Genomic DNA, 22,918 nt, shown 5'->3' with positions numbered 1-22,918 from the left:
ATTACTGCAAAGGAATTATAAAAACAATTGAGAGACGCCAAGAACCAAAAAATGGCCAGTGGTCTAGAACGATCAGCAGCTGCTTTTAGACAAACCAAAGGTGTTTTTAGACTGTATCCAGCTTGTTTTGTTTCAATATAACTAGATTTAAAATGCTGTCAAAGTGTTCTTCAAAAAACATTTTTTAAACAATAAGCATGTTCTTTAAGTACGTCTTTACCAAAATGTTTTCAAGCCTTACTGGAAATTATCCAAAACAATATACACAACGAATAAATAAAATCTCTAGCCTTATCGTTACAACAGGAGTATTTGTCCTCTATATCGTTATGGCTTGCGTTCTAAAGACACATAAAAACAACAGCTGGGCCGCCACTCTTGGCTTTTAGAATATATGGTCTTTTTAAAAGCATGTTGCTAACAGTTTAATAACACTAAAGTATGAATAAGATGGCCAAGCTCATCGTGACCAAGAAAACTTGATGGTTGCAGTGATTGCATTGAATTTTTTTGCTGTTGGAAACTGATTGCAAGTACATGTTGTGAAAAACTTGTTGCCCAGAGGTCAAGGATGCAACACCCTCAACTTGTGGACAACACAAGATAATTGCACAGGTCGCATTGTGGGAGGCAACAATCCCAGTACAGCTCAGACTGACTGCAATCACTCTCAGACAGATTAGCAAAGGATTCCAAAAAACTACCATCTAATTTATAATTGCAGATGGGGACTCAACTCAACTGGTTGCCAGCTGATTTATTTTCTAGTTATATTCTTATATAAAAGCAATGTCACTGAGTATCTTTATATCATTTTGCAAATTAATGTCACTATTTGTGAAAGAATTACTGAAACAGTGTCAAAACTGATGTTCTAGCTGGACTCTGAATTTAAATAGTTCATTTCTGTATATGTAGACAGCGACACATTTGCAACAGACAGCAATAGATTTGCGATTTTCACCAGTGTATCAGTAAAATGCTGTATTATCCATGACAGACTGGATGTAACAGCCATTCAGTCGCAGTCTGGCACCAGACTTACTCCATCTTCCTGTTGCTTTATCACCATCCTGACCAAAGTTACTTTGAAGAAATGAATGAAAAGACCAAAACAGCTCTGTGTTGCTTTATATTAACAAAGATTTCTTGATCAGTACCCAGGACAAGTAACATATCATCTATATAACAGTAGTTTCCAACAGCAGCTGCTGACTCATACTGGACCGTCATATCGGATATCTCCACGACACCACTTTTGGATCTTGGCACTGCTGACATCAGTTTGATGAACGATGAACAACGATCAAACTTTTTGGTTAATTAGTACATTTGTTGTTGTTGTTTTTATATAGAAAATCAAAAGACACTGATAGAAAACATGAAATACTGTGCTTCCAGAGATGAAAGGAGAAGTTGTGATGGACAGCAACATCCTACACACACTTAGAGTGGCTGAAGATATTATTTACACAAAGGGAAAATCATTTTACCCCAAGGGTAATAAATAAATAAAAATTCACACTGTAAATGGAAGCCCTTCAGTCGGATGTTCTCCTTTTTAAATTTCAAATGCAAACTACTGCACAATACACCTACTCCCAGTGACTGCCTTTATTGCTGTGGAGGAAACCTGACCTTACTCACTAAAGCACCCATGTCTGGTGTAAAATAAAAAAAATAAAATAAAGTAATTTAACATTTGCATTTCCACTCCAGACTTTAAAGGTTGGCTAGGAAAAACAGCAAATTAGTGACAAGTGAATCACCGCTCAGCTGTGCCGTGAACCTCTAACATAATTTAAAGCCAATATGTGCTCCAAAAAAATTATATCTGTGAAATCTGCTGTTATTGGATACGGTAGTGTAAACAAGTCATTGATAGCAGAAAATAAAATGAGAGACCCCAGTTTAATAGTCAACAGAAACATGTTATTGGACTGCTGCAATACAAAGAAACCCTCAACTTAAGCCAATCAGATGACATCATTTACGCTTTCCACAAATAAAAAGTGCTTCAATCTGTATGTTGTGGTATTTTCTTTCCTCGTTTAAGCTCTGTGAAGAGTACACAACTGCACACTGGCGAGCATAATACACATACACATCCTACACACAAACACTGCCATGCATCCATGCACAAACACACTTGAAGCGAAATTTTGTAAAAGACTATCTCTCGGGTTTCTGCACTAAACAGCCCATCAAGTCAGTTCCCTCTACTGTGGCATCTCTCGTCTGTCCTCTCCAACGAAAGGGAAAATATGACGACATGCCTCCCATTATAACCCCACTCGCTCCCTCTTCCTCTTTCACCTCCTTTGCATGCCTTCCATCTCACTCCATTTTCTCTAGTCTGCTCTTAATAAAACACCCATCTACGCTCTCTTCTTCGCTTCCCTGCCCTGGCTTCTGTCTTTGCAGCTTGGTTTCACATCTTACTGAAAGTAATTTATTCATTAATCTAATTCCCCGGAAATCCATGCTATAATATCGACATGTAATACGTCTATATGCAGACACGTTCCAGTGCCTCAGTGAGTTTAAGTGGGAATTAGCTGGTTTTTTAATATCTATTTCTATAAAAGGTTCCAAATTACCATATCATTGCTATATCTTGTGCATAATATTGTTGTTTACATATTGTTTAAACAGCACGTGTTGAAATATTAAGAAAATACAATATCAAAAGCACCTTATGACAGTTTAATTCCCCTGTGTATATTTCTATATAATAGGATGTGATGATGCCCAGAAACAAGAGAAGGCATCTGAGAGGTAAATAAGAAGGTGACGCTGCGCAAGTACGAACCTTTCTTAAAGTCTCTGTCCTTATCAGCTAAGCCACTGCCCTTTGTTCATTTATTTGAACAAATCAATAACTGATCTAATTAGTTGGCTCAGCGTTAATTAAATTTAACCTCTACAGCAGGGCTGGCTTCGTCTTTACAATTATCAGCTTAGCCCTCTTAATGCAGATATCAGTTGGGGATCAGTAGGTATTGTGTATAGTGAGAGACTACCCTCTTTTCCTCTTGTGAAGAAAACCAAAAGGCAATATAAATGCTGTTTTTAAAACGGGATGAAAATCCTACGTTTATCCTCCCCCACCCCCCTAATAATGAAGTTTCTTGTCCTTTCTGTTCCTGAGCTGAGGGAGAAGCAGTCAGTGCTTTTCTCGGTGACTAACTTGGCCTACATTTCGTAAAGCCTTTTCCCATACCTCCTACATTATGGACAGCACTGCACAGATGAACTGGCCCGACTGTCTAGTCCACTTATTGAGGCCAGCATAACAAGATTCTAGCTGGCATGCACTGTGTGCAAAATCTGTGTTCGTATTTCTGCAAATGAGCACTTATGTACATATATTGGCAGGGGAGGGGACAAAATAAAATAATGCCAATTAGATCACAAAGTAATATAAACATGTAAGAATAATTGTATGTTTTAATGCGTGTGTGAACTTCGCCAATTTCTCCCCTGTGACTTCTGCAGTGTGTATTCGGGTGCCTGTGTTGAGCCATGCGTTAAGAACATTCCCACAGTAAATTATGAATGTGTATGTGTGCACATCGGTGTGCGTGTGTTGTATGATAGTAAATTATGAATGTACTGAGCTGCTGCAGGGGCAACGGGTCCAATGCGAACTTCAGAACACGTGGCTCGGGGATTGAATCTACAAATGACAACGCAGACAAAACAGAAAGGTAGTCTGTACGCCATCCTCGAAACTTTGAGAGAAAGTCTGCATCACAGGCGCACACTTTCTACTGGTGTACATGTGAAGGACATATTGGTTATTCATGCACACTGTGTGATAAAGCATTTAACATCTAAAGCAAGGAAGTGCCACTTCCTCTAAAAGGAATTTAGGTCCTTCATATACTTATATTTTGGCCATCACGTAGGTCATGTCAGAGGCTTTTATGAGCACCCTGCCTCTTCCCCGTCTGGACTATAATTTTCATTTTGTTCAGATTTCAGCCTGCGGATATGGAAACTGACTTTGTGGTTTGTGCTTTCATATCCAAATGAGCTTAATTTCAATGTGGTGTGAGAAGATATGAACCATATCCCTGTAAATACCCTATGGGTAATGTCACTGTGTCCACAGAGTTAGCATCCCATTCAGTGTCAGTGCAGCAATATTCCTTGAACTATTTTTGGGTAAGCAGTCATGTATAAACCTAAATATGCTGGTTCCCTGTGGTGAAGTATGACATTTTAGTTATAACTGAAGTCTATTCACTCAGATGTCGTTTTCTGAGGGACTGATAACTAAACTCAAACTGGATATCATTGTGTTACGCTGAAAAGTCTTCTTACCATTTCTTTAATTTGGAAGTGGAGGTACTTCCAAATTTCCCCTGACTGCAACCTCCAGCAACCAGGTATAGAAAACACACCTTTCCCAAGTGACTGGTGGTTAGCAGGGGGTCACTGACGCGTTTCTAGGCTGGCATGGCCGAGGCTTTAGGAATCAATTTCAATGTAGCTGCCAGCAACCTCCAGCAACCATGTGCAATGTTATCAGGGAATACCTCTTTTTCCCTCATGACCAGAGGTTGCCAGATGGTTGCTGACAGGTCTCTAGGCCTTTGTATCCGAGGCCTATACTACCTTTTTCACAACCCTTCTTAGAAGCCCAGATCTGTCCAGTTCATCTGTGCATTTGCAGTTTGACTATGGACAAAAATGAACTTCATTTTATGTCGGGGGACAAATGAGATCTAGTTCTCTGGCTATGAGCTAGAAACCCCTGAGACCTGATTCATCTTCCTTTTTTTCTTCTAAATACCATTCATGGTGTTGTATATTCTTCCTTTTTTGTGACTGTGAAGGCATGGACTTTTACTGTAACATCCTCAGGCCATCGCAGCTGTGCTGTGCTGTAACGAAAGCTCAAAACAAGACTTCTAAAAACAGCAGCAGGGCTGGAAGTGGCGCATCACTGCATTCAAACACAACTTTGGAAGGGACAACGGCCAGTGTTAAATTGAGCATGGCTTTTAATTTTTGTTGTATAACTTTGTAATCTCAGCTCATATATATTAATGATGTATTCACATCATTGTTACTTTCAGCTCACGCAACCCATTTTGAACAATAAACTGATTTATTAATGTATCTTTTGTCATGAGCTGTTTTAAGGAGTCCTAAACTGTGATTTATTACATATGCTTCTAAGAAGAATTGAACTTATCCCATCTCTGTGATCCATCTTATGTGAGGATGTGCTTCTCCAACACTTTGCTTTCTGCTGACTTATCACAGTGCCTGCAGCAGAAAGCTAAGTATAGTGGCAACATGTCAGGTCTGCTGAGACGCACTGCAGCTCCCTCATTAAACAAACACATACACACTTAATAAATGCACAAGCACATGCACATGCACTCAGGGAGGCAGACATACACCTGCACACATATAGACAAACATCAGCACACAGAGTCTTACACACTTACACACACACACACACACAAACCCCCCCCACTCCCACCCACCAGTGGTTAATTATCTAGCTTTGATTGCGGGCATGTTCGTCTCACATTGTTAATTAGAACTGTGAACACTTCATTAATTAGACCAGGACAGTCCTCAAGGAGTGTGTGTGGTGTGCGGGTGTGTGTCTGTGTGTTCTCACCAGTTTATATCGCTGCATGGGGATCCTGCTGGTGTCGATGGGACTCCTCTTGGATTCATTGCTGAACCTCGCCTCTGGCAATGCTACTGCACACATCACGTGAGCCCATCTATACACACAAACAAATTAATACATTGTGATGATTAAGATACCCAGACAATTCACTTGGCTGAGCTCTAGAGATGAGGGATAAGTGTGCAGAGCTAATCGCAGAACAAAAGCTCGTCTCACTTGTCGTTTTGGGTTTTCTTTAGAGCGCCACCTCTGAGGTTGCAGAGACAGCATTCCTGGGAAAAGAGAAAAATGAGTGAGAAAGACGAAATGCAGATATTTTTCTTCTAGTCACCAAAATCTATACACGTGCCACAGAGGAAGATATTTCTGCTTATTAAATAGTCAGAAAGAAGAAAAAATTAGTTGTCTTTATTGTATACAGTGATCACACTGCAGTGTGTCAACTACCACATATGAATATGGTCATCTATATTTTTAAGATATTACTGACTGTTCTGACTAGGGTCAGATCTTTGGGTGAGCCATCATCATCAGCTATAACGTATAATCATTTTAACACTAGTTCACATTAAAATTTTAGGATAGCACTGCTATTCTCCTTATACACCACAGTCATACTTGAATCAAAGGTATAAAATTGTCTTACTGCTGTAAAGTTTCCCTCGGTACAGCGATCACATGACCATTGTTCACTGATGTCGTCTGCAGAAACACCGTAACAACCTAAAGTAAGAAGGGATGGATCAAAAATCTGTAGCAAAAATACTCACTGACTCCTCAAATGCTATTAAACTGTTGTGTCAATGGGTTGGGAGAGAAACAGCAGACTTGACAGTAAATGGCAAGATAATTTTATGTTATTAAGGAAACAAAATGTCACAACAAAAGACAGAGTTGGTGTACAATTCATCGTTGTTTACGAAGGCGTCCGTCTGTGTGGGTTTATCTCATATTAACGTGTGTCATAGCACGCTGTCATTTTAGACACTTCACAGCAGCAACTTTGCTTTTTGGTCTGAGTCCTTGCGTCCAAATGTTTTTCCAAAATAAAAAATGGCCTTGAACAGAAAAACACTGGGATTTCATTTAGTAAAACAAACGTGATCTTATTCAAAGCTGGCAGCTGATTACAATCCATGAGCTAGAGGCTTTAGACACGTAGGTTGGGAATTTTTATTTGAAAAAACACACTTGAAGTCTGTATATGTGTGCATGTCACTATTCTTTTCCTGCATTATCCATCAGAAAACCAAAAACAAAATCTAAGCCCACCTCTGTTTCCTTTCCAGAGTTCAAATAACAGAACGGGCAGAAAGCTACATCAACATGTACTTATTGTTGGGGCTCGAAACCGAACTTGTGGCTTTTTCATCAGTGTCAAATGACATACACTTCATCTCTAACTCCCACCCCACCAGACTTACAGACACACACACAATAAATGCACAACATCCTAGACCAAGCAGACTAAAAATATGGCAAAGTGAACGTTAGGAAGAGTGACTCAAACTGACTGAAAGCTGGGCATACTGCTGTCTAAGTCTTTTAAAAGTAGCTGCGTTTGCGCGCGCGTCTGTGTACGCGCGTGCGTAAGGCCGGCTGGAGGCTTAAGATATCGAAATGTGCATGATTGGGACAGAGATCCGTGTGAATGAGGGATTACGACAATGCACAATGTGTCGTGTCTGAGTAGCCTGGAAAAGAAAAGCTCCAGGGATTTTTTCTTCCCTTTTTTAAGAAAATGTGTGAGAGCTTGTTACTGGCTTGGGGATTTTGAACAGGAACTGTGTGTGGCGGAAACAGAGGATTCACCCCCAGTCTGACGAGGGAAATAAAATACTCCAAACCACAAAGAAAGGGGGGAGAAAGGGAAACAGAGAGAGGGTGGAACATACAGAAGAAATGAGTCAGGATTTAAACCCACTGACCCTCTAATAATGACATCAGTAACACAAGCACAACATGTGAAAATGAAGAATGTCGCCTGGTGGTAAGTGGTAAACAGATGGCATGAAGTTTAAAAACTATACACATCAGTTTGTATCTTCTACCCCCCTCCTCTCACACAAAAAAACTCAAATATATGTGCTACTGTTGCCTTGTGCATACATACTTGCATGGACCTGCAAGCAACAGCTCTGGCAGTAGAGCAGAGGGGAGGTGCCGTCTTCCTGCAGCAGTGGGTTAGTGGGAGTAGGGGGGCAATTCTCCTCCCGAAAAGAAAAGCAGATCTCTGGGATCAGGGGCTTGCTTCTCCTAAACCCTCCACCATGAGGTGAGGGACCCTCCATTGGAGATGAAGATTGGAAGGTGTCTTTAGCTACCATAGGCTTATTATCCTCTGCTTTGTCTTCCGCCTAGGGGAGGAAGAGACTGTAATTTTCATGTATAAAAACCTCTGACAGACGAAAAACTCAAAATTGTCTCTCCAGACTGAACTTTAACTACATTTAGAGCTGGAAATGTGCTGAAAAGCTGCAATTATCAGTAAAGCGGTTGGATTTTAAAAAAAAAAGAAAAAGAAAAAAAAAAGACATATGAGCTCAACACAGGATAAGAACCACTGACCAGTGCAATACTGAAACAACCTCTAATTGGAGTAGCAAAAATGCTAGCCAAATGAGGCAAATGATGTAAACACAGAATGAAATGTGATCTTTCAACATTCTCAAGAGAAGAAAGTTGCAATGCGCACTCAATTTACACCAGTGGAACTGTGCATGTTTTAAAGACAATCATCTCCCAATTTGTGCTGACCTCCCCTTTACCTGATAGTAGGGCATGAAAAGTGTGCACACTGCACAGTACGGCTGCATGGTGGCTGCATGAGCATTGTACTCCCTCTCTGTTGAGAAGCAGCTCTTTTTGTTCTGCCACAGGTAGACAAGCGGCTTTGCCCACGCTTCCATTTCCTGCCCCTCTTCTTCTGCCAAGCTTGCTTCAGGTGGCTCTAAATGGAGACGAAATAAAGCCTTACTTACTCTGTAATCACTCATCTATTCAAACGGTGGTTTCTTTTACTGGGGCGCGGACAATGATTCATGCAATTCCAACCACGAATCTCTTGCCTGGTAGTTTGTTAATTAAGCCTTTTCTGAATGTGAAATAATCATCTGGCCAGAATATCAAAAAACGCAACACAAAGTGAATTCTGCAGCATTTTCTGCACAGAATCGCTGCAGAAGTCAGAGCTAATCCAGCCGCTGTGGTGACAATTTCCTCCAGTGACTTTAAAAACATTTTCACGGAATAGACGCCTGTCAGTTTCCAAATTTACTCAAAAATAATTAAGCACTCTCATGATCATAAAACAGGCTTCTCACAGCCATGGTCATTTCTTACTCGCAGATAAACAACTACAACGGCTGCTGAATTATTCATCCTTTCTCACAACTACAGAGATGATAAATGTGACTGTGTGTGTATATGCACATTAGTGGTTGTTAATGGAGGCCCCCCTCCCCCCACCCCATTAAAACCATGAAAACAAATAGAATATCTATCACTAGATCATTTTACTGTGGTAGGCCCGAGAATTAAATGTGTTTGGTTTATGTGTGCATTGACGTCAAAAGAATCATTTCGGAGGGACATAAAATTTGAAAAATGAGGAGGGGAAGTATGGACCACAGGGTGGAATGGCTCACTGTGGAAAAACACAAATTTTACCTGAGTGTACTTTATATTTGTCAAGACTGTTGTTCATGCTGCTAACAGAGTCAGTTCTATTACTTCTGAGTATATTGTGTTAGAAATACAAACTTTTACAAAGTATGCGTTATTGTTTTTGGACTACAAAACGGATTAACATCTAAATGTTGTGATGATTGCATTCTTGTTCGCTCCAGTGCAACCAAAAAGAAGTCTAACGATCATGGGTTCTGGCCCGGTGCCACCCACCATGCAGTACTAACCACAACAGGAAATGTCCCTGGGTTTTTTATTGAAATAAGCTTGACTCTTGGCTTATACTGTGTGCATGTGTCGCTGTCTAAATGTCTTTTTTAAGGCTCAACCATAGCAATACCTTTCATCGAACTGTGTTAACTGTATATATGCGTGTGTTTTTTCAGTGTGCCCACCGTCGTCACTGGCAACCTGTTGTTTGACAGCAGTTGGTACAGCCCTTGCGGTGGGTTTCCTGAGTGGGTGACGCCAGCTCTTAGTGGTCCTCTTCATTGACAGGGCAGGATACTGGCATGGACAGGGATTGATTGAAGGTGTTAAACATTATTTTTTAGTTTCTGTAATGTGTAAACTATTATAATTGACTATTTAAAAAAAACACTCACAGCACAAACCTCCCCAGGTTCCAGGCCTGATTCATTGCACTTATAATTATTTGTATCATTTATTTCTTCTTCTTCATCATCATCGTCGTCATCAGAGGAGTCACTACTGCTCTCTCTCTTGGCACTGTGCTGCTCTGCCTCATCGTCATCAGATCCTCCTTCTTCCATATCAGACACCCTATCCTGTTCTCCATCTCCCGTTCTGAGAGGTGAAACAGCAGTATCCGAATGGAGTCTCTCCTCAGCTTCCCTTTGTCTCCCCAGCTCCCTGCATAGGGACAGCGCGTCAGCCCCATCATCTCTTTGCAACTCGTACTCTCCACAAAGCCCCAAAGGCTCCATAGCACCAACTGAAACTAGAGAAGTGGGCTCGAGTTGAGCCCAGGTGAGAGGCCCACTTTCTCCTTCCTGGTTTTCAGACTCACGTAGTTCTTGCTCAGGGTTTTCCAGGTCAGTGACCTCTTTGCACTGAGGTTCAGTCCACATGGTGTAAGGTAGAGGGTCGTGGGTAAAGTCAGAAGGGAGCTCTGGGTGCAGACTTTGGATGAGGACTGCAGGATTTTGGGAATTAAAGTTTTTCCAGATACTACTGGAAAATGTTTTAGGCTCTGTGTATGTGTGCTGGGGTGTACAAAAGGAAGAGGAGTATGTAGTGTGATGCTGTAGTTGTAATGCTGAGTGGCTGTCACTTTGAGTGCATAATGGAGGGGCAGGGGCTGGGATGTTTTTGTTCGAGGTACTGAATCCGCCTTGTCTTTGAAATGGATCTTTGGAATTATCTTTATTTGCAAACTCTTGTAAGTTGGGTTTCTGTTCTCTTTGAGGTGCAGTGCTCTGAACAAGCTGCCCAAGGGAGGCATTGTTCGGTGCAGTAAGATTTTCCAGCTTTGCGTGATCCTTGTCAGCAGCAACTGCAGGCATTATCATCATTTCATGGACACCACCAGATGTTATTTTGTGCATACCACTGGCAGTTAAATGAGCCGTTTTTCCTTCTGAACCAGACACCGCTGCCCCTTCACAATTATATGGGGAATTTAAATGCCAGTTGTTGGCATGTTCTCCTGTATGAAGTTCTGCTGACATCACTAAATCAGCCTCTTTCTCTTCTTGTCTGGCTCCATGTGAGGATGAAGAGCCAGTTGGCATCTCCCTTTGAAGCACAGGTGCAATCTGGTGACTACACGATCGAGATTTTGAAAAATCAGTCAGGCCATCATCAGCAGGCGTAAGCGAGGGCATCTCTTGGGTCAGTTCAGGTGGCAAAGGGCAAATTCCAACCTTATCTGCAGGCTCCGGAGTGAGTTGTGGCATATCCACTGCATTCCTCTGCAGGAGAGGGGGGGGAGATTTTCCTCAGTGTTACTTTTTAAAATGCGATTGTGTGTAGAAGGGGAGCTACATGATGTGCAGCTACCCCCCTCTACTGGCTCACTTTTTAGATCATAAAGTGCTTCTGTAGTGGAGTGTGGATTGATAGGCTTCAAATCAACAACTGCGTCCGTTCTCTCTGCTTTAAAGCTGTTGTTAGAGTAACTCTCTGTACCTGTGTCCATGCTGCAATCAGTGTTGAATATTTCACTTAAAGTGTCTTCTCTGCATACTGAAGCAGATGTGTGAGCTTTAGAAACAGGGGAACACAAGTTCACCACAGTCTCATCAGCAGTGCTTGTGTGGGAAGTTGAGTTGTGTTCACTGGCTTCCACAGGAGGCATCCTGATTGAGCAGTCTTTACGAGATGAGAGGTCTCTTTGTTCAGAAGTGGGACACCTTGGCTCGTTAATTCCTGGATCTGCCTGAGTAGCCTCGGGCCTTTGTCTGAGACTTTCAGCAGTTCTGCTTGTGAGACCTGGCCCTGAGAGGTATTGTGGGTCAATATGAGTGTCTGTTTCTGCCTTAAGGTCATCCTTCAAAGGTGAGGCAGGGGGACTATCGTGAGAGTCATGAGAGTGGTCTTTAGAAACCCCCAAACTTTTACTCTCTACACGATTTACCTTGACCACACACATCTGTCTGCAAGGACCTGTTGAGAATAAAAGAATGGCTGGCTAAAATATGAAAAAAAGTCACTGCCAAAAGTTTTTACAGACCTCACATGAAGGAGTTTACAAATATAAGAAACCAGGAACACAGACAGCTATGTACATAAAAAAAAATTAAGTAATATCTCAAATATCTTCTTTATCATCTGTCAGTTTCTTACCAGAGAGCTGAACAGAGTTTTGACTCTGGTTGTGCTTTGACTCAGCTTCCTTTTTCTTCTCTTTCTGCTCTTTTTTGCCGGTTGTCCCAGCCACAGACCTTCGTACCTTCGGGCTGGGAGGACCTGCCGAACTTTTCCTCTTGCTTTTCAGCGCTGAGGTGCCATCCAAGTCAACGGGCTCTTCTGTGGTCCTGAGGCGCTTGGAGCGCATACGAGAGTGGCTGCTGTCAGAAGGTGAAGAGATCAAAGAAGATTAAAACTCAAAACCCTGAACGAAACCGAAAAGCAATGAAAGCATTAAAAGCGAATGTAGAAAGATTTGCCTTTTGAGAGGGCAAATACTAGATCACCAATGACTGCACCAAAGCTACCAGTCGTTAAATTATCACAATCCAATGCATATATGCACTCTCTCTTTCCTACTCCAAATGAAGTGCCCACTACCACCATTAACCCTACTCGATGTAATAATGTGCCACAAGCTGTTTACGCATGAATTCAAGAGGACAATATTGGGTGAAGAATGTTGGGACATTGTCTGAAATTGTCAGCCACATTATCACTACTGAAAATAGCCCATTTGGCTAAGACAAGCGTGTAGCATGGATAGTATTTGCAGCAGACAGGACACACGCCACCGACGCTGTGAATGCTATCTGACATATGTACAATAAGACATTACACGGATTTTCTACTACTGAGCTGGAACGTTAGAAACTCACGTGTACCTCCTGTTGTTAATATCTAGAAAAGTTCAGGTTTTCAGTGAAGGTGTGAAAATAACTAAAGAAAAGAGAATAAACATTGCATGAATATAAACAAAGTACCCTTTGTTTCCAGAATTGGTCTTGCGGCGCCTCTGCAACCAGCTCTGCAGCTCTGGTGTTGTACTGGGAGTGGCAAGTGTGTGGTCAATTGACGTTGAATCTTTACCCAGCATCCAATTAGCATATCTGTCAGGCTGAAAACGCTTCACAAAAGGCTCCATTGATATCTTTACCATGTCTTTGCTACACGTGCACTACAGGAGGAAAAAAAAAAGAGATCTCTAGTTTAGATTTATATTAAAGAGATTTCTTTCAGCATAAGACTCCACAATAGACTCAAGGCTAAATAGCAAGATATTCGTTTTTTGTGATGATCTTTGGCCAAAACTTTACAACAACATTACCAAAAAACTTGGGATGCTATTCAAAATGTAAATAATTTAGATCTTAAATCCATATATTTGAGATCTAAATTATGATTATACTGAATTAAGTGCACTCTTACCTGTGTAGCAACCTTTCCATAGTCGATCCAACGTAAAGTGGCAAAGTTGGTTGACTCTGCACAGTTGAATCCATGATTGAACCCAGCATGGTAACCGTAAGGAAAGGTGATCATAAACTCTCCGGCTTCCTGAGTAATCTGGCAATTTGTCATATAAGAAGGAAAGAAAGAGGAGCAAAAGATTGGTTTATATGTGTGTATGTGAGTGATTGACCTTTAAATGTCCTCGTGGTTTAAAAAAAATAATAACACAGAAAAGAAATGAAAAGTTTAAAATAAACCACTGAGGATTTCTGCAACCAATAAAAATTAACACTGCCTATTTTAGAAGCAGCAAAAGCTGTTTTCAAACAGGTGGTAAATAAAGGAACTAAGACTGAGAGTAATTCTTCAAAGGGACAGAGAACCTACCTTATCAAAGGGAATACCATACTTCTTCAGTACAGAAGGGGAGATTAGAGTCATCTTATGACGAAGGAAAGCTTCACACCCCTTGATGCTACTGGGAAAAAAACCTGACAGAAACACACACATACACAAAAAAAACCATTAGAGAGACTTAATCTGTCAGAGAGAAAAAACAAAACAAAAACAGGTGAATGAAAAAGCCAAATCGAAAAGCTGTGTGAGAACTGGCTTATTATCGACTGCTACATTTTTAATATTTATCGAGTAGAGTGACATTTTTTTCCATAATGGAAACCAAAGATTATTTCAATTATTAGCTTATCTTAAACATAATTACTTTCCCTGATAAATGGTGAAAGAAATACAGCAGTATTCTGTTTAGAATGAATTCAACTACAGCCAGAAAAAACCCTAAAACATTGTACTTAAACTTAAACAACAGTCAGCAATTAATTTTGTATCTGTCAATTCACTGATGCATTGTGCAGTCACGTCAGTACCATCTATCCTAGAGAAAGAACTGCAATTATTTATGTTCTTTTTTTTTTTTTTACAATTTAGCATAGTGGACTGGACTCTCATATATAAGAAATTGGAAATGGCTGTCTGTAACAAAAAATTATTTTGGGTCATAAACCACTTTTGGATTTGCAGTTTCATGTGCAAACCATGGCTGTAATGTGCAAATACTAAATGACACAGTTTCTCTTAGAAAAGCTGTTCCAGCTGCAAAACAAACACATGCAATACATTCTACTAAAAGACAGTTTTTAGTTTTACTAACGTCCATGAAAATGCTGTATGGAGGTGTCTTGGGAATAGCAGGCTTTAACGGAACAATAAGACAAAAAGATCTCTGTCTCTGTTCATCCACTCAAAAAAGAAGATCATTGCAACAACCAGTACTTTGTTTACAGTGGTCTATATAGTCTGACAAAGCAAGGATGGTAAACTAGACAATGACTTCAAGTTTAATTATTCAGACACCATTTCAGCAGAAAAAAAAAGACTAACAGATTAAAATTGAGCTCATCTGATTTGTAAGGGTGACCTTAATACATACAATACAATCCAGGATACAATCCAGCTTTATAAGTCGCTGAGACCCCAAGCAACATCAGTACTCTCAACGATTTATGAAATAGATAAAGTGAGATATGCAGACAAAGAAAAACATAACAAAAACCATCAGTAATAATTAATTGGAAACTAATATTAAGTCATTTAAATGCCATACTGAAACCGAAATGTATAGGCATGGACATACGGCTAAACCAAATATTGTGTGGTTTTTCATTAAAACTATCCAACATTGGTTGGATTGGTTCAGAGATTTGTTTGAATGTCTTGATGTGACACATGAATAAACACAAAAAAACAAATGTAGGACAGGAGTATCTATCAGCAGCTTTCATTTTGTAATACAGCTTTCAGTTTAAAGGAGGCTGGAGAACCCTGAATTATATGTATTTGTCTTTCTTCTCAAATTAGTTGTCTTTCAACTTACTGAGCGAGCCAATCGGCATTTCGACTGCATTTTACATCTATTTTACATGGGCTTATGTGTTTATGGATTTGTCAGGTTACATCTCTTTGCAGCCAGAGTTCATTAGCATGCTACATCTAGGTTGTTCTCTCGAGCGCACTCAGATTAATTATGAAGTGGATGTTGTTGTTTAATGCAGACCTGCCTCTGTATGCTGCGATCACGATTCAATATTTGTTAAATTACCCAACCCAACTCCTTTTAATCTTTTACCTGTAGCCAGGCGCTCCAGTCTCTTCCCATGCTCGGGGGGGATGGCATACCTGTTAAAGACAGAGATATGGAGCAGAGAGTTATTTTTGACTGTGTATGAACATGCTCTGTTAATTATGTCTACGGGGCACCATGTGTTGACAGTTGCAAACAAACTTTCAATGAGCATTTGCAGTTTCAAGACTGCCATCAAGTGGTGGACAAGTGAAAAACTTCAGAAAGGTGGATCAAGCTTTTAATACACTGCACTGTTATTTTATATGTAATCTTAACAACAAACAGCATGATCCTATCATTAATCCCCCAGCTGTGCTCACACTCCTTTACAATTACCCATATTTTTCCAGCATATGTGACCATTTAAGGTTTGGTCTTCATATTATATTAAATCTTGGCCACTATAATATTTCAAAATTCAAGCCCAGTTATGTGTCCGATAAGGACACAGTAACCATCGGTGATTGCTGCTGAGTTATGAGTTTGCAGAATTTCAAGATGACCTTATTCTGTGTCTTCTCGTTCATGCTGCTGATGCAACCTGAATATATAATCTTCTCAAACTTCCCTGCAAGAAATCCATGAAGCGTGACAAGATTCCCTCTAGGTTTGACTAGGCATTCCATTTGACTAGTACCATCCACCCTCAGGTGTGTGGAATTTCTATCATCATACCACCTGTCAGTTTAACACGGCAATGAGAGACAGGGTGAGAAAAGGAAGCAAACCTCAGGTAGAGGTGACACGGGGAGTTTGGGAGAGGAGGGGGAGGGTATACAGGATTGAGAAGAGGTGAGAGAAGTGCATCTTTTAAGCTGCTCCCCTCCAGGGACAAGATGTCAACACATCAGTGAGATGAAAGAGTCTACGTCAGTGAGTGTGTGTGTATGAGAGAGTACTAGATGATAAGGGTATGCATGTGTGTGAATATTTGGTACACCAGGCTGCTCTTTCTGAGTGTGTATGACTGTTTCTGTGTGTCTGGCTGTGACACTGATCCCTGTGGGGTTGCAGGGCTCACTGCTCTAATGAGCAAAACTCCCTCCAGGGCAAGAGAGAGAAATGGAACAACCAAGCTGACAAAGAAATGAAAAGCAAACTTCATTCTGATCTACCTGCATTTCCACTTCTTCTTTACCTTTATTACTCTAGTCCTAACCTCCTAATGACTAAGCTCTGATAATTCCTTTCGCAAATACCAATCAGACCTGTGCAATAGGCACTCTGTGATGGATCATGATACCTTTCACTGCGGTCAATACAGTACGTCCTCTAAAATGAAGAAGATAGTTTGATGAATTGAAAAAAAGAAAAATCTGTTCATTAAGCTGGCTCAATGAAAGAGTAACAACAGAGAAAATTCCAGTAATTATATCCCCAGACCCCAATTAATCTGTAAGAAAAAAAATCAATGATGCTTGCTGGGATGCCACACTTTCAAAGTATAAGACAAAACCCTCCAACACGGACGATTTGGAGCTCTAATTGTCCGTACTAATGCAGTTCCGTTCAATTCAAAGACAATGAGAAATCTCAGGCTTAACAAACTACTACTACTAAGAGTTTATGGTTTTGATCTGTGTTAAGCGTTTGTGCTAACTGTGTACCGTATTGATTGACTTGCTAAAATGCCAAATTTCACCTTGGTCTGTTGTACATACAGGAAAGACAGCTTCCGAGAAGTCAATTTAAATGCTTGCACCCGTGGAGAATAGCACAGCTGCCACACATTCCCTGCCTGCACATGTAGCCTAATTGCTTCATCTGTTGTTCCTTTACAGCTCTCACCACTACTTAGAGACTCAACACTCATTTATTTCTTTGTGTGCCAAAAACAACCACAGGGAGAATCCTCTGAGGTCTCTATGCATTTGAATTGGCATGTAAATCAAATTAAACCTGTAACACTGTAAATACTTGCTATTTAAATCCACTTTGGACATGATAAAAGCTATTTTCCAGCTCTGCTAGAAATGTAAAGGATATGCATCTCCTCTATACTTTCTCAGCCTTAAAATAGTCCCCACTATGCCCTGTATTTGTTTAAACATGTCACATAAAATTGTTTCTTTGACTATTCACAAATCCACAAAACTTGAGTTAACTCTTTACCTTGAGAAAAAAAAAGTATAGACAATTATCTGCAAACCAGCCACTTTTCAGTGGAGGAAAACTTCCCTCTTTTTTTGTGAATAGTATTTATAATAGTGTCCTCTAACTTAAAGGAGAGACTTGTTAACAGAGTTGAAGTGTTCAATGTATTGTATTATTGCACAGCAGAATTCTCTATTCTTTTTGCATTTGGTTCCTCTACTGAAATCTAGAATTTGGCTTTCCAAACCATCTACCATCCACCTTCAACCACTTATCTGGGTTTGGGTTCATGGAGCAAGCAGTCTAAGCAGAGAAGCCAAGACCCCGCTCTATCTGGACAGCCTCCAGCTCATCCAGAGGGATGCTGAGATGCTTCCAAGACAGTTGAGAGATATCATCTCTCCAACCAGTCCTGGGTCTGCCCCAGGGCCTCCTCCAGGTAGGAAGTGCCTGAAACACCTCGCCTGTATCCTAATTAGATGCTTTCTCCTCAACTGGCTGCTTTTCAGTGTGGAAGAGTAAAGACTCCAAGTTCCTCCTGAATGACCAAGTGTCCTTACCCTGTCTCGAAAGTAACCCAGCCACCACTCAAAGGAAGCTCAGTGTAACCATGAGGTCATCCTTTTGTCTCACAAGACACAGCCCTTGGCCATAAGTGGAGGTAGGAACAAAGATCGACTGGAAAAAACCCCCAATTTGACTATTCTTTAATGATCAACGCCTTCTGTGCTCTGAACCTTGATTGCATTTATTATTTAAGGACTTCGATATAATGCTTTTAAAGGGCTGTAATCACCTTTAGCTTCAAATTTCTCATTTTTGTCTAATTTGTCTGCCTGGTTAATAGAAAAGAGAAAAAGGACTGATACAATCTGTGAAACATTGTTAGATTAGACCTTCTTGCTGTAGGAGTCAGATTATAACTCAGTGACGAATAGAAAACACAAAAATGATTCCATCTCCTACTAATCACTGTTCCTTACTCACCAAGATTTGGGCTCTCCAAAGTGAAGGTAGTTGATGCTGTAAAGGTCCATATCTTCGGTGTGCCAGGAGAAGGTAGTCTTCCACATACCAAAGTATAGATATGGAGTGTTGACACCCTGAATGGAAACACCGCAGTCCTCCTCTATAACATCCAGGATAGAGTTCAGGTGGGCAATGTTCCACTCATCCACATCCTAGAAAATGAGAAACAGGCTTTAGACCTGGGTTACAGATTGGTACCGCAGTTGATGATGGCATTTTAAATCCAATCACTATCAGCTCAGCTACACAAAGAGACAAGTGCGCTGTGTCGCTAAAGTGCTGCTCGACATGTTTTGACCTTCAGTTGTTCAAGCCAGCAATGAAGAAATGCTACTCAGGCTTCCAATCACTCTATATTAATAGAAACCGCACTATTCACTGATTTTACTGGGGGTCAACAATGCAGTGCAAAACTGGAGGATTTGTAATGACTATTGAAGTCCCTGTGTAGAAGATCCTTCTGATTACTTTCATTATTCTGGTGTATTTGTGTGCATGTAGAAATGTCAAACAGTTCCAATATTGATATACAGTAAAGTGTGAGTTGTTGGACAGTGACACGTTTAAAATGTCAATTTTCCCTTTGTACTCCACCACAGTGGATTTTAAATCAAGCAATCGAGATATGATCAAAGTGCAGACTTTCAGCTTTTATTTAACAAAACTATTTGCATTACCAAACTAGGAATTGCAGCTATTTGTATACATACTCCCTCATTTTTAAAGGCTCAGAACTAATCGGTGAAAAAAAGCTAACCATTATTAAATATAAGGATTGGTTTTAACACTTGGCCAAAAATCCTTTGGAGTCAATCATTGCCCGAAATCTTGATCTGACAGACGTCACCAAATACTGCGCTTCCTCCACTGAGGTGCTCTGCTGAGCCTTTACTACCTGTTTCTGGGTATTTCCGCATTCAGTTGTGTATTTAATAAGTGAAAAGCTGCTCTATTGTGCTGGGGTTAATTGACTTTCTTGTGCATTGAATGATGTCCCATTTCTTTCCATTGCTTTTGCAGTATGCTTTGTCATTATCCACGTGGACCATAGGCGTCAGCCTAATTACATTTGGCCCGCGAAGCCATACCAAATTACTATTAGAGCTGGCCTACTGGTATTATACAGCTAATATATATATTGTTTAGTATTAAGCTTTGCTTGTTCCATATTCAGTTTTTCAGCAAAACGTGTTTGAGTCCATAAGAAAAGATTCATTCTTATATCTGGAGGAATAAATATATTTCAATAAATATTAACGTTAGCCCGCGACTTTGTTCCAGTTTTGAATTTTGTCCCACTGTGTATTTGAGTTTGACACCCCTGACGTGTACTGTGAAGTGCTGTCTAATCAGCTTTGCAGTATTTGCCTGAATCTGTTTCTTCCTTTCTCAATACTCTTCTCTATCCATCATTGTGGTAAAAGTGAATTTTCATTTCATGTATCCAAATGATTTTTCCAGGACTGTTCTGGCTATTTTAGATGTTTTCTGTCAAAGTTTAATCCAGACTTCTTGTTTTTGAGTGTAACCAGTGATTTGCACCTTGTTGTAACTCTCTGTATTTCCATTCATGAAGGTAGACTTTGACACTTGTTTCACAAGTCACTAAATACATGTTCCACACTCATCAAGTTCAAATATTATCTGCTTCATTCGTCATGAAATAACAAAGGAACAGGCCATGAACCTGATCGTCAGTCAATTTAATTTTGTTATTATTTTGCTTATGATAAAACGAATTGTAAAAACTCAGCAGGGAATGTAATAAGAGAAAGCTAAACTAGAAAGGTTGGCTTTAGCATCAGCATGCATTTAAAAAAAAAAAAGAAGAAGCAAAAACAGAGAGAAGAAAGATCCATCTACCTCATCGTAGAGGCTGCCACTGACATCAGCACCATATATGGGTGAAACAAAAGTGAGGTTCTTCCAATACTTCCTCTCAAGGTCTTCATAATTCAGGTAGCGAGGCGTACAGTACCTGTGAGAAAAAGAAAGAAATTTCATTTGACATTAGACAGCGATCCTTGTACAAGTACTTTGCTGTGGTCTAAACCGGAGACGCAGAATCAGAGCTACTGACACCAACACCAAAGCAACTTATTTCTACTCTTAACTTTGTTTTAATAATATTTGCTATGCTTGTGTTTTTTCGCTAGATTTAGTATCCTATTTTTATTTTACTTTACTGATGTGAGCTTCTTTACATCATGCTTACTTCTCTATTCAGTTTTTACATAGTCTTTAATTTAAACATTTACCTTTTTTAAAAATTCACTTTTATTGTATTTTTGATTTTTATTTATGGCTTTTTGTATATTAAGCTTTTCACATTGCTTTCTATGGTATGTGCGTAATTTTTTACATATTGAGCTTCTTTGTTTGATTCGTGTTTATTTACTGCTCTTTCTGTTTACTTGACCTCCTTTTTATGTAATTTTAACCTTATTAAGCTTTCATTCATTTCATTTCATTCTCCTTTATTCTATTTTGTTAATGGTCATGTTTAATACTGTTTTGCCAGCTTGTGGTCAATTTCTCTTTATTAGTATAAGACAAAACCTTACAGGCCTTTTACAAAGGTTTGTAAATACTCAAACTCTGAAGAAATTGGGTTTTGGCTGTGACAACATCAAAATGAAACATTTGTGTGAAATTAAGAACTATTCCTCCTGATTATTAGAGTTAACGAAGCATGTAAACCAGTTAGTTAAAACTCACATGTCACTGTTGGCCAATCGTCTGAACTCCTGCACCGTCAGAGGTTTTTTCTGGATGTTGTATTGAATGAAGAGCCCTGATTGGCCAGCCACCATCTGCTGAATTGGAGCATCGATGACCAAATCATCTATGTCATCATAGGTGCGACGGGGCTTCCAGCCTTTAGGAGGAATTACCTGAAGGATAAACAGAGGAATCAAAAACAACGATGTAGGAAATTTATTCAAAAGAAAAAGTCAGTTCCTTGTGCATTTACATGTCACACTATACATCATTCTTCCTTTTCTTCTTTTGATTGACTAAATCCAACTTCGGTTCAAACTACGTATAAAATGTAAACCCACTCACTAAGATAAGGTAACAATATGATAAGTTTAAAAAAAAATAACTGTCCAAGGTCTGATTCAACTCACTACTTACCTTAGCCAGGCCTGCCCGATGTGCACCCTGAGACTCCATATAAACCAGATACTTGTTGAAGTCCTTGAACTCTTCCATAGTGGGCCTGAAGGTCATAATCTTGCAGGTGGGGTTTGCAGCGGTATGCACCTCTGCTCCCGCCATCCTGCCACCTTACCAGGTAAAACCTGAGGAGAAAGAAAAACAGAAGATATTGATGATGTTCCAACATTAATGTGAATTTTGTATGAATTTTAAAATTCACATAAAAAGTATGTCAAAATACTTTACCCCTATACTGTCTATGGTTAGTGAAAATGCAGGGTATTAGTTAGTTATTTAGAGTGAATTTCAAGAGTGGCGCAACAAGAGGACAGATGGTTTTGCACCCCCAGCACCAAGTCTTGTTACAAATGCAAAATACAATGCAAAATGCCATTTAACAATTGTTCACCTCCTATTTCACTTTTTCCACACTCATCACAATGATATATAATTTCAAACAGCTTCACTATAGTTATAATGTTAGAAATTCTTTAGTTTTTCTGACGATTGCAAAAAATACAAATCGCATTACTAGAAGATCTTGTGCTCATTAGCAGGGTAACTGACTTGCGTGTAACCGACAGGTTCGCCACTAGATGGAGATAGAGATTCGACAACTGTGGATGTGATCTAGTGATCCTTTTGCTCATGCCAACAACCCTTTTCAGATTTTTGTCCCTTCCACCCATCCCACTCCCAACTCTGAGGTTCCTGTGTATCCAGACAAAGGATCAACGGGTGAAGCTGTTGTGTTTGTTTGGCCTTATACTTCTTTATAAGGCTACTTCACTGCAATCTACATTATATGCGACCCAATTAGTGGTATGCAACCTAATTATGTAATAGGCAATCACAGGCTGGAGCAAGTTTTCTGGGAGGGGAGTTAAAAAATGCTTAAGCACAATGTTTACATCCTTACTCTTTGTCGGGGTGTTAAAACAATCGTTTTAAAACCCTGCATAACCTCTGTCTGGCATAATATATATATATATATATATATATATATATATAGGGATAAATATCTCCATTAAATCACAGCAGAA

At 39.9% G+C, this 22,918-nt stretch overlaps 1 protein-coding gene across 1 annotated transcript in view; it reads right to left on the bottom strand.

Annotated features, from left to right (window-relative positions):
- The window catches only part of kdm4c (lysine (K)-specific demethylase 4C), a 30,645-nt gene that overhangs the window by 6,905 nt on the left and 822 nt on the right, over positions 1–22,918 (bottom strand). Inside the window, 17 exon segments of the mRNA XM_082537472.1 lie at positions 5,645–5,753; positions 5,876–5,931; positions 6,306–6,382; positions 7,773–8,016; positions 8,428–8,609; positions 9,742–9,853; positions 9,952–11,300; positions 11,303–11,974; positions 12,155–12,378; positions 12,982–13,175; positions 13,427–13,564; positions 13,838–13,941; positions 15,594–15,643; positions 18,672–18,865; positions 20,577–20,691; positions 21,432–21,607; positions 21,852–22,018. Coding sequence (XP_082393598.1) covers positions 5,645–5,753; positions 5,876–5,931; positions 6,306–6,382; positions 7,773–8,016; positions 8,428–8,609; positions 9,742–9,853; positions 9,952–11,300; positions 11,303–11,974; positions 12,155–12,378; positions 12,982–13,175; positions 13,427–13,564; positions 13,838–13,941; positions 15,594–15,643; positions 18,672–18,865; positions 20,577–20,691; positions 21,432–21,607; positions 21,852–21,995 — 4,140 coding nt within the window. The 5' untranslated portion in view covers positions 21,996–22,018.

This window comes from Aulonocara stuartgranti, assembly GCF_965226115.1.
Source record: "Aulonocara stuartgranti genome assembly, chromosome: 6".
Classification (NCBI taxonomy): domain Eukaryota; kingdom Metazoa; phylum Chordata; class Actinopteri; order Cichliformes; family Cichlidae; genus Aulonocara; species Aulonocara stuartgranti.
The sequence above is the reverse complement of the archived record's forward strand: the minus strand, read 5'-3'. Positions and strand labels throughout refer to the sequence as shown.